Below are 12,795 nucleotides of genomic sequence, written 5' to 3' on the forward strand. Positions count from 1 at the left end.
TATATATATGTGTGTGTGTGTATATATATATAGAGAGAGAGAGACAGAGACTGAAGTATTTGGTCATTCTTCTATCCGTAATAGCTCAACCGCAGTGAAGCTGGATGAAAGGTGTCTGGGAACGGAAATTTTCAGGTCTTGCATCAGAATCTCGGTTGAGTTGTGATCTGTGCTTTCACTGGGGAATTCTAAGTCATGAATATGCCTTTCCATTGGGACTCCACCTGTATGTATATAAGCCCATTGTCCAGCTGGAAGGTGAACTTCCACCCCCACTCTCAAATCTTTTGCAGCCACTATTCAGAGCCATCCAGTTTTTAGCTCCATCAAATGTCACATCAACTTTGAACAGCTTCTTTGTCTATGAAAAGCATCCCCTCTGCATGATGCTGTCACTACCTTGTTTCACTGTGAGATCGGTGCGTTCAAAGTGTTAATTTTCCACCATGCATAACACATTGCATAAAATGTATTGCTTTTTAAAGGCTATCTATCTACTAGTGATACTAATACTTCTGAAAGCAGTTTGTTACACTGGATTTTATATTAGTATATCTGAGGGAAAAGAGCTAAATATTCTTCAGAACATACCTTTTATATCTTTTATTTTTGTAAATTGTGTATCCTTCCAATTGCCATTCATATCCTAATTTATTTCAACCTTGTACATAGAATTGCAATAAAATACATTGAGGTTTGTGTCATGACAAAATTTTAAATAGTTGGAAACATTTTGCAGGACATTTGCAATAAAAAAAAGGAAATTTAACACCACCCTAACTGTGCTGCTGATCCCCTCAGGATACGGTTTTGTGGACTTCGATAGTCCTGCTGCAGCCCAGAAAGCTGTGGCTGCCCTGAAGACTTCTGGTGTACAGGCTCAGATGGCCAAGGTAAGAGCTTTTGGCAGACTAATCTGGGTATTCGACACAGACACAGTAACGCTGCTGTCCTCCACACGATGAAGGACTCTCTGTGGGGAAAAACAGCAGCACATGATTTCTCAACTGTATGCTCTGCGTGTCCTGTGCTCAAACGGTTTGTCTTTAAACTTATCATCATGGTGTCAGAGCTGAATCGTGAAAGTAAATGATGTGCTGTGTTATTTGTGCATGTGTTGCATGACTTAGGAGCTGTATTTAATTTGCTGAGGGCCATCTTTATTAAGACATGGACAGTTATCCCTTTGAAAACCCGAATAAGTTCCACATTTATTGCAGCTGACATATTTCAACATAGATTTTGAGAGTTTGTCTGATACACTGCAAGCAAAGGAATTAAGACAGTCAAAAACTCTTGAACTATGTTGTCACTCTTCTGTGTATCTAAATATGTTTTAGTTGTGGAGTTGTTCCAGCCTGAATGTGAGGAGGATTTCAGACAAAAAGTAAAAATATGATAAAAATGATAGTTTGTGTGTTTTTCAAAGATTTCAAATGATGGTTCAAAATGGGTTTAGAAAGCTATGAAATCAGAACATGTGACGAGCTCTAACAGAACCTTTGTTATTGAAAGCAGAATAGGAAGTAAATATGTTTGTGTTGTTATAGCAACAGGAACTAGTAGGGGGAAATGAGTTCTCTTCATAGCACTAACCAAGAAACAACCTCATTTCCCCCTCTGTAGATCTCTTAGGCTGCATGGGACGTCAGTGTTTAAATTTTAATATGAAAAATAATCTATATTAAATATGTAACATTTGAGCTTTTCCTGGATGATATTTTGATCTACCAAGTCATTCTTCAGTAGTGTTACTATTTCAGATATAAGTGGTGAGTGTCTGTGAGTCCATTCATGCAGTGTCTACACCTAGGATAAGATCTGTCATGTTTAACAAATAGCATTCGACATATTTTTTCTCGGCCGTTGCTGCAGTGAGTCGTCATTGATTCTATTAGGAGCAGAAACGACATCACTCTGTGTTGGAGAGAGAGTCGTTGTCGTAAACAGGGTATGATATTTTTAAAATAAAGACAAAGTGATCACGTAGCTCACATTTCAAACTTTCTTATAGTTTCCAGATAAACTCTTAAGGTTTTGAAAAAATTACCGACGTATGCAGATGCAGTCTGTTCCTCGATAGTCAGGTTGAAAGTTTGACAGAATAAAACAGACCAACTATGGTGGTATATGTTCAGCGTATTTATCTATTGGTTCAAGCTCGGCTCACACCTTCACAAATGCCACGGAGCCTCTGAACAGGGCTAAACTGCATCTCCTTTTTTGCTCCTGAATTTTAACATGCGAATCAACCAAAACTTCCAGCAGGAGATAGATAAAAGAGAGACAACTATCCACTGTAGTTTAGCTCACTGTTGTAAGCAGCCTAAAATATCATCCTGGATATCTCTATAGAAAATAGCTTTCTTCTCAATAATTTCCCTTGTTTTTTGCAGACTCTGACCTCATTTCCTAAGCTTTACTCTTCTTCCCACAGTAACAACTTCTATGTTGAAGAGTGCTGCTGTAGCGCTTAAAAAGATTGCACTTCAAGCTTATGTCTTTCTGAAAGTTGGTTTCCGGGAGCAGGGGGCGGGGGGAATAACTTTTCTGTTTTTGAAGATTCACCAGTTTCCCCATAGGGGTTTTATGTAGGTAAATCTAGGCTGTATTAATAATATGGCTGTCAAAGTTAATTCCTTAACCAAGGCCAATTTATTTCAATGTTGTCAATTTTTTACTTGCAATAAGCGCACAGGCTTCTGTACTTTTTGGACCTGGCCAGCACTGCAATGAAATATTAATCCCTTTTCTAGTTCAGCTGTTTTTCTATGTTTTTCTTTAAAAAATTGTCTCTCCTTCTACTCGGCACCGTTTTGTGCTGTTTGAGAGCACTCAGAGCAGCTGTGGGCGCTGCTCAGTTATGGCTGAAGGGGAGAGAAACAGGAAGAACACAGGAATTATTTTACTGTTGTAGACCAAAAAAATGTAGCACAGCATCATTTATCATGCAATTATTCACTACAGAAGCAACACTGAACTTGTATGAATAAATGAAAAACGCAAAAAACGATATGTACAAAAGAAACAGACATGAGAAATGGTCAGTCTATTACATCTGTCCTGCTTCAAAAAGGACTTTATTGATTCCAGTTTCATTGTTGTTCTGTCACTTAGTCTCTTTCTTTCATTAGATCAGCCTTATTTCAGTTTTACTTTAATTAGATCTTTCTTAGTGATTCTAGAAAGCTCTAGAATCACTATTCTATTTAGTTCTTCTGTCTAGTTATTCCAAGTTATTCTAGTTTTATTATGTTCGTTATGTCTGCTTATTCTTTCATGTTGGATTCATTTTCTAGTCCCCATTGTACTCTCCCTTGCCCCTTGCCCCGTGCCACTTGCTCTCTTTATCCCTCTCTCCCTCTGTCTCTCTCTCTCTCTCACTCTTTCTCTCTCTCTCACCTCAGTCTGCCTTCAGCTCTCTCCCCTCACACCTGCAATCAGTTAGCTAATCATCCCAGTCCATTGTTCCAGCATTCACTCTTTCAGCATTGAAACACTTCTGCTGTCACTGCTGGTTTCTGTCATATCACCGTTAATTCCTGGCTGTTGTTTTTACCTGGATTTTGCTCTGGCTCAATGTGATTTTTGTTTATCTTTTATTATTATTATTATTATTATTATTATTATTATTATTATTATTATTATTATTATTATTATTATTATTATTATTATTATTATTATTATTATTAAACATTCTTCAACTACTTGCTGCCTCTGTCTTTCTCCATTGGGTCCAATGCAACCACTGCACACCATGACAATATGGAGAAGTTAATTAAGGATTTTAAGGATTTTTTAATTAGCTCCTCCTAATGAATCTTCCTCAGGAAAACAAAACGTATCATAATTATACAGGTCAGTTTTTTTCTGAAAAGTCAGACCTTTCTGTTCTCATTAGGGGTTTGATCAGCACAGTAATAAGGGCAACACTTTATTTGAAGGGGTGTGCATAAGACTGACATGACACTGTCATAAACATGACATAACACTGGTCATAAACATGAAGTCTTTATGAATGTCTATGACTGTTGTCATGAAGTGTCATTTGGTAAATAATGACACTTTTAATGCAAAGTTGCTCTAAAAGTTGCATTGAAAGTCCATTTAAAAGGCCAACTCTGCATTAAATTATCATAATTTACAAAACCAAGCGAAATTCTCTATATGTTTGCAGACACACGCGAGTCTGCAAACATATAGAGAATCACAAATGTCATGCTTTTAATGACTAATTCTTCCTATCAAACTTGTTAGTTACTGCACATTTCTGATGTAGTTTTCTATTACGTTTATTTTGTGATTTAAAAAAAACAAAACAATCCTGTCCAGATCCAAGCGTCACTGATGAATATTAATGGCATGACTTCTGCACAAGGACTCATGGCTGTGTCTCAAGTTTCTGCTGACTGTGTTAAAACACAGCAGGAAGTCAGCTAAACAAAACCTCGTGCCACACTGGGCTGCATGTACAGATCTCTTTGCCCAGTGACATTTCTTACATAACCTTCCACTCCACCTCTCCCTCCAATTAAACTCCCAATTAAAACTGGGAACAGCTAAAGATGATCAAAACACGAAAAACCCCAAACGGAGAAGTAAATTAAGTGTAAAATCTTTCAAACTTGATTCAACTCTCATTTTATGAGCACATCATTCATACCAGTTCTACACACTTTATTTTAGTCTCTTTAATTTTCCCTCGTTTGTCATCATGCAGCAACAGGAACAGGACCCAACAAACCTCTACATCTCCAACTTGCCTTTGTCTATGGATGAGCAGGAGTTGGAGAATATGTTGAAACATTTTGGCCAAGTTATTTCCACGCGCATTTTGAGGGACCCCAGCGGAGTCAGCAGAGGAGTGGGCTTTGCCAGGTTGGATTCTTGTTGTCTGTCTAATATTATATGTTGAATGTAAACATAACTTCTGAAAACATGTCAGAAAGGTTTCGTGTCTATATATATATATATATATCCATCCCCGTTTTATCTTATGCCCCAAATTAAAATCCAGAGGATTGTATTCAAAAGTCACAGAGTTAGTTTATTTGATCCCAGTAAATTCCAGCTGTTCTCTGAAAGCCTGAGAAGTTTGTTAGAGAACAGTAGGGGATAAAGAGCATCATGTTGACCAAGAAACAAGATAGGCCAGGCCAGGTGTGCTAAATGCAGATGCAACCCACACTTTTCAGATCTTTATACGTCTAATATTTTTAAAACAATTTATTTTTCTTCACTGCACAATTATTCTTTACCTTGTGTTGATTTATAGCAAACATTAGCAACAAAATACATTGAAATGTGTTTTTGTATCCTGAAAAAAAATTACCTAAAGGTTATAAATGCTTCAGCAAGGCACTGTATCTATCTTCATCACGGATTCTTTTTCCATCACTTGATTTACATCTCAGAATTTCCACCTAATATATTTGACATTTTTTAATGTCAAAATTTGTTCTTTTACCAGTAAACAGGAAGAGATCAGTGCAGCAGATGCAGATGTTTAACCAGGAAAAGAGACAAGTAGGAGTCTCACCTTCACCTTAAGCAGAAAACAAGACAAGGAGAATTTTGTATTAATCTTAACTTACCTTAAACTATACCACTCACTTATATAAAGTCAGCTATTAAGGCAGTTAGCTGTTTTAAAGTTTAAAATAATGTAGTAATGATCAAGAAAAAAATACTGGAAAAAAAGAAAGTAAAATTTTGACAAATGAGAAGGTGCCTTACATGCGCGTACAGATAGAAACACGCTCTAAGAATTGTTTCAGAATGAGTGTAAGATTTAATTACTGTCTGTAATTTCTGGTTTCCACCAGTCGTACTTGTACAACCTGACATTTGAATGCCCTCACAGACAAAGCCTACATTACAACTGCAACAGCAAAACTCACTGGGTGTTGTTGGGTGGAATGGCTGCACCTGGGTGTGTTCCTAAAGGTGTGTTTGGGTAAAACACGTAAGACTAAGCGTTTTTGCCCTCCACAAGCTACGGTTTGCACTGTAGGGACAACACCGATAAAATCTTTCATGGTGCAGCGGCGCTTCCACCAAGCTGCACAGGAAGCTGGTGCAGGAAAGCACCTGAGTTGCTCTTGTTGCTGGAGTCATTTGCTGATATGGTTATGGTCTGTTTGTCTTCTTTATGTGCAGGATGGAGTCAACTGAAAAATGTGAAGCAGTCATTTCTCACTTTAATGGAAAGTTCATCAAAACGCCAACAGGTGGTAAGAAGTTAACAAAGGATCATTTGACACTCGGACTGGTAGTAAATGTTATAGTTTAGATGTCATGCTGTTAAAAATGTATCTAAAAGTAAGGAGGGCTTCATCTGCCGTAGCTATAGTCTGTGCCGAGTAAATGGGTGGAATGAATATCAGGGGAGCAACGTGGTTAAGTCACATGATTAATGCATCCAAAAGGAGTCAGAGAGTCTGGTGGTGAAGAGCTCATAAGCACTCAGCTTGGAGTGGCAGACCAAAGACAAGAGTGAAAGCAGCTACCACTCCCTCTCTAAGATTTTTAATTGGATTATTAGACCGAAATAGTCTTTGCTGGCCTAGCCTGCTTCAGGAAGGGGAGGGGATTACAGCTCCACAGCTGCTAAATTATATGTCCAAGTTCCCAGGCTGCTTAATAAACCTGCAATCCCGTGATTCATGGGTTAAAAGGCTGAATAGAAAGGACTGACAGCAACATGTTGTGTGTGGTAACAACTTTGTGTTAAAAACAGTTCTTTCACAATATGTCCTCTACATCTCTCTTTCTTTAGCGGCATCCGAACCCCTGCTGTGCAAGTTTGCTGATGGAGGACAGAAAAAGAGACAAAGTCATCATAAATTTGGCCAGAATGGTCGAGGCTGGGGGAGGGACATGGATTCCAGATTGGTGAGTGGGACCCAGAAAACATAATGGGCAAAGCTAAAATGGTGAGATGTTGCGTTATGAATAGTAGAAAAAAAATACATGTTACATGAGCCAGCTTTAAAAGTTCTTAATTGTTTATTAATGCGGCTTGAAAACCTCTTAAAATGGACAAACTTAAAAGTGTAATTGTGTAGCTTTAGCTTTGTATTTGCCACAGTAGCCATTTACCTTCATGCAAATACAAATAATTTATGAGCCTCTGACAACCAAATCGTGTTCCTGGCCTATCTAACCTTTACATATCTGGTAAGTCAGATTAACAAAAGGCATGTAGTCAAACAAGTCACATTTCCGGTAATGTGCGTTCAGCCCAGTCAGCAGGCGTTTGCTTTTACTGTTCTCGTTCCTGCTAGACTGCCTGACTCAGGGCATTTCTTGAACATCTTTTGAACAAAGTGTTATTTTGGTCTTCTATTATTGAAGGCTAATAACTAAACCAACAGGCTCCTGACTGGTTCAGGCGTCTGCACTAAAGGCCACCTCTTCTCAAGCTTGAATGCTGTAAATTCACAAATGTTGACCCTTTCTTCAGAGGAACTTGGTGTTGGACTTTGACTTAAGTAATTTTCAGGTTGGGATAAATATGGAAAAGAACATTTAAGTATGGATATTTTTTATTTAGTAAAATAAGATTCTGGAATTCTGTGGAATTCCGTGGAATTCTGAAAGGCGAATTTCTGTAGGAACAATTTCCGTTGCTACAAGCTAGTGTGGATGTGCTAATCTTGGAATGTCTTTTGTCTCAGGCTGGAATGACGCTGACATACGACCCCAGTGCAGCTGCTATGCAAAATGGGTAAAGCTACTTTAAAAACACACAGCAGTACTGTTGCAATTATCACATCTGACTGATGTCCGCCTTACCATTTAAACAAAACAACATTTTCTCAATTCTCTGCTCACAGATTTTTCCCAGCTCCATACAGTATTTCCAGCAGGATGATAGCTCAGACATCCATGTCTCCGTTCATGTCTCCAGTTTCAACGTATCAGGTTCGGGCCTTTCCCTTTCGTTAATAAAGCTTGCAGTTCTAGATCAACATTTTTATTACTGAAGCTATTTTGGCAACTTCAATGTGAGACATTGAACAATGTGACCTCATAACCTTCCATATTGTTTACAGTGACATGTAATCACATCACATATTTATGTATCTGTCGTTGCGATGTGTTTACTGGGTGTGTAATTTTCCAGGTGCAAAATCCCTCCTGGATGTCCCATCAACCCTACATCATGCAGCACCCTGTAAGAGCAACACGCCTCCATGCATCCTACATGTCAGTTTTCTCTGTTCTTTACCATTCTCCCGATCACTCTCCTGAAGCATCTCCCTCTGTGGATGTAGCAGAACCGAAACGTTTCTCTGTAAACAGACGTGGAAGATTATGCGCAAGGTGAAGCTAAAAGACTAAACCGTCTGTGCAGGAATGTGAAAACAACTTCCTTTGGAGAGTCTTGATAAATAAGTGCGTTTAATGACAGATGCTTAATATTTTACAACAGATGGCTCTAAATTGAGAGAAGAGCCTTTTTTTTTCCAGGTTTGGTAATTAGCCAGCAGATGAGAAAAACACTGTCTAAGGCATCAGGCCAGCCAAGATGCTCACAGATAGCTCTGTCAGCTGCAGGCATGGGAGTACCCAGATTCCATTTTCGTGTATTCACTCCTACAAAACTCAGATGTGACGTGCATTTAAAACAATAGATGAGAGGATTTTTCATGACAGGTTAGTCATTATATTCGAGGCTTGTCTTTTTAGATGTAGATTAACTTGTCCTTTTGTGGCATTTTGGGAATTTGTACACCTTCCTCTCCCATCTTCCGTTATTGCAGGGTGCAGTGATATCGCCATCTATAGACCCATCCGTGTCACTGCAGCCTACTTCAATGATGGCCCCGCTCACTCAGCAGATGGGTCACCTGTCTATGGGCGGTTCAGGAACGGTGAGAGATGGGTTCGAATACCTTGGGAGCCCCCTTTCACTAAACATGCTTGGAACAAATGTTTCTTTTGTGAACCCTCACTGTCTTTAAAACTCTATCTTTATAAGATATTTTAGCTTAAACATGATTTCATGATCTTCCGGTCCCTTAAATAAAGTGCATTTAGTAAACACACTAAATAAAGCGAACTGAAAGAAACTGAAAATAAACGTAGGTAAAACTTGCAGACATTTGAGGTGCCTAGAAATAGGGCCCAAAACAATTTGTTTTCTTCAAATATGAATGTATATTCTCATCAGTATTACTTGGTCTTCAATAGCATCCTGCCTGTGATAAGAGGATGTTTCATATATGTGCAGTATTATTCCCTGCTCAGGATGACATTGTTGCTGCCAAACCACAAGGGGAAAAAAAATAGTTACGTATGGCGCTTACTTATTTTGTGCAAAGTATAGGCACTGTAAAATATGGCAGCACACCTTGCCTGGTAAGAATAGATTAGATGGTAAACTTGAACTGTATTCATTTTATGATGCATAAAACCTCATGTCGAACAGGTTGATCTTTTTAGTCCGTAGTGGTTCTGATGTACGACACAAAGTTCCTGTTTTCTACAGAATTACTTTTCTTGGAGGGGTTGTCCACAAATGGCCACATTCTGTGCTAATATTATATTTTGCATGGAATTAGATAGTGAAGAAACATCCAGTTTCACAAATCTGGTCAAGTTTTCCAGATCACACAAATCTTAAGGCCCTACAAAATAGCTTTTGGGCTCGCTGATTGCTGTTGGTCCATTTAAACCAAGAATATATTCTGCATGTTTATCTGCTCCTCTTTTCTTGCAGTTCATGGCTGCCAACACAGCTATGCAAGGAGCATATATCCCGCAGTACGCGCACATGCAGACTGCAGCTGCCCCTGCTGAGGTGAGTTAATGCAATTTTCTTATTTAAGACAAAAAGTCTAGGCTTAGATTGATATCATGCTCTCTTCCAGGAAAATGGTGTCCAGGCTCAAGTGGACTCATCTGGCAGTCACTCCCCTTATTCCTACCAGCAGACCAAGTAGTGGTCTGCTGGTGTTTGGACAACAACAAAAACTATCTATAAATCCAGTGGACGCTAAGGAACTTTAACTGTTTTTCACATGTTTCGTTAAATAAGAGTTGTTGTTTTTTTTTTTCTTGATATGATTTCAGAGTTTCTCTGAGATCAACAAATGATTCATATTCTATAAAAAAAAGAGTTTTATTTTCATACAAAAAGTTTTTTTTTTTTTGTTTGGTTTTTTTTTACAGCAGTTTCTCACAATATGCACGAGAATCTTGTGACCACTTTTGCAAAGTCAAAGGTTGTAAATATGTATCTTGTTGGGATTTTATTTTATTTTTTTCGATTTTTCTCTAATTTTTCTGGCAGACATTTTGAAAATGTTTTGTGCTTGCTGTGTGAGTATTGCTAAACTGAAGTGTTCAGTGTTTTCTTCTCTTTGAAATAACTGCTCATTAAATTTTCCTACATCGCTTTGACACAGCTACCAAGAGAAAAACAGAGCTGTAGATGTGGAGAGATGAACAGCACAAAACATTTTAATTATGACTAAATAATAAAGTGCTCTTCCCACTTAAGCCCAAATGGGGAAGTAGAAAAAAAAGGTCCAGACAAATGGCTTGAATCAACTGACTACATGTAATTATATTATTGAAATGAATATTTATTTTTTTAGCTTACGGCCTTACATTTGTATGGATGTCAACTTTCTCCTGAACCATCACATTTTCCCACTTTTTTAGAATAATTGTATTTTAGGGTAATTTAAATTAAAGTTGTCAGGGTAAAAATTTGAACAAAACAAATCTACTTTGCTTTTTTTGTTTGTTTGTTTAGTTTAGTTTTTAGATATTAATTGTTAATTTGTTAGTATGTATTCTTATTATTTGATTGAAAACAACTAAGGAAAACACAGATGTAGGATTGTGGGGGGGAAAAAAAACAAAGCCTTATGAAAAACCACTAAACATCAGTTTTATCTGGGTGTTAAATTAAATTTAAAAGGCCTCACTCTCTGTTAGGAAACAAACTTGGCATTTTTAAGTTTAGTTTTCTTTCATCAAAGACTGTAACATTTGTCTCTAACCAGGATTTTAGGGCTTCAACAAAATAGAGTGCAGTTTGGACTCTGTGCCTTTTTTCACATTTAGTTATGTGTTAGATTTTAGACCTTTATGAACATGTTAGTGTGCCAGTAAGTGCCACACAGAGCTTTCATTGCAGAAATAACTAGAAAATGTTTCATTATAAGAAAAAAAAACAGCTACAATTAAAATAAACACAACATTGTGCTTAAAAACAGAATGGTTGGATTTAAAGACAAAAGCTAAACAGTGGATTTAAGCGACTGTTCTGCTTAAAGTTTCCTCCACTAAGTCTGTGATTTGAGCTGGTCACCTGCCGGACCAGTTATCTACCTCAGAGTTTGTTTTCTCCTCCGTAGTCGGTCGGGTTAGCAGGTCCAGCCCGTCCTTCCAGACCAAACGCCACACTCAGGAGCTGGCCGCAGCTTTTTACTTTTTACTCCGTTATTTTTGTATAATGCAAAGTTATAGTCAAAAAAGGGGAAAACTGCAACAACGGATAGAATCCAAGGGTCGATTTGGGACAGACCACCATTCTTGCTGCTCCTGGTAAAAGTGTGTAATATCTCCTTTAAATAAATTGCTCCTTTCTTTTTGCAGTGATATTTTCTGACACTGATTATTAAAAAAAATATTTTAATCAACATCGCCACTGCCAGAATTATTGACTTCCCTCTGTGTGACTGAAAACTGTTAAGTTTGTGATGAGTGTTTCTCTCAGGCAGACCATTTGTTTGCAACTTCTTTCAACCATTCATCACAATGGGAAAGACAAACCAATTAAAGTATGGTGAATTTCTCTTATTGTTTATAAATAACTGGAAATTATTAATAAAATGTGCTACATTCTGACATTTAAAGCCAGACGAATAATGGAAGTTTAAAATCTGGAATTAGGAAAAAAAAAAAAAAAAACACAAGGGTGCAGACGTTCCTACGCCTTACTGTTTGGGAACTGCGGCAGAGTAACATCTTGGGATCATCAAGAGTTCAATGCGACCATTTTTTTCAAGGCTTTTGTAGGCATCTTTATTTTGGCCGTGTGTAATTGTGGAGGACATTAGAAATCCTTTGAGACCTACAGAAACAACAAGCATTGTGGTAGTAAAAAAAAAACGTTAGTATTTTTTAATATAAAGGAGTATTTTCCCCTGTAATTTGCTGGGATTTAAAACAAATGTCAAGGGCCAATTATGGTTATACTTGAGATTTCTATGTAATGCCTAAGACTGTGGAGTAATACTGTCTTAGTGAGGTTTATGCTGCTAGTGGTGTCTGAATCAAGTGCCATAGTCTGGGTCAAGAGCTAAAGAGGTGCTTAAGAGGAAAAAAAAGTTCATATTAGTAACCACCATATTGAACATTCATTAAGTTATATGAAATTGTTCTAACTTATGAAGAGTTTTGTACAGACAGATTGAGGAAATATGAGATTTTCATAGAGCTGTTTAAAGGTTGCTTTTTTTGTTTGTGCCACTATTACCAAAGGTAACATCTATGTACAGTTTAATGAATTTCTTTGTTTTTGTTTTACTAAGTTTGTTCTTGGCAACAAGTTCTTTTTTCTTCCTTTAGATTGTTGCCCATTGTTTCTTCTGTTAATGTTTTTGAACTTTTTTGAATAAAAAAAAACAAATTTGCTTTTAATTTTTGTCTGATTTTAGTCTCTTATAGCACTGATAAGCTACATAAATTTTTGAGAATGTGCATGAATCAGCTAGTACCATGAATCATTATATACCATACATTAATTTGAGGAGAGAAATGTGAAAACAATAA

The 12,795-nt window shown here is 37.4% G+C and overlaps 1 protein-coding gene across 3 annotated transcripts in view; it reads left to right on the forward strand.

The window, feature by feature from the left end:
• Positions 1–11,931, forward strand: part of rbms1b (RNA binding motif, single stranded interacting protein 1b) — a 19,043-nt gene extending 7,112 nt beyond the window's left edge. Inside the window, exons 4-13 of one of the 3 annotated variants that reach the window (XM_008404011.2) lie at positions 802–893; positions 4,721–4,878; positions 6,160–6,233; positions 6,779–6,894; positions 7,680–7,729; positions 7,839–7,926; positions 8,129–8,179; positions 8,769–8,879; positions 9,728–9,808; positions 9,879–11,931. In XM_008404011.2, coding sequence (XP_008402233.1) covers positions 802–893; positions 4,721–4,878; positions 6,160–6,233; positions 6,779–6,894; positions 7,680–7,729; positions 7,839–7,926; positions 8,129–8,179; positions 8,769–8,879; positions 9,728–9,808; positions 9,879–9,950 — 893 coding nt within the window. In that variant the 3' untranslated portion in view covers positions 9,951–11,931. Of the gene's footprint in view, positions 1–801; positions 894–4,720; positions 4,879–6,159; positions 6,234–6,778; positions 6,895–7,679; positions 7,730–7,838; positions 7,927–8,128; positions 8,880–9,727; positions 9,809–9,878 lie in introns of those variants that run through there. The other 2 variants (XR_533181.2, XR_001776410.1) reach the window with 2 other exon arrangements.
• Positions 11,932–12,795: the final 864 nt, after the last annotated feature.

This window comes from Poecilia reticulata, linkage group LG2 (assembly GCF_000633615.1).
Source record: "Poecilia reticulata strain Guanapo linkage group LG2, Guppy_female_1.0+MT, whole genome shotgun sequence".
In the NCBI taxonomy this organism is placed as follows: domain Eukaryota; kingdom Metazoa; phylum Chordata; class Actinopteri; order Cyprinodontiformes; family Poeciliidae; genus Poecilia; species Poecilia reticulata.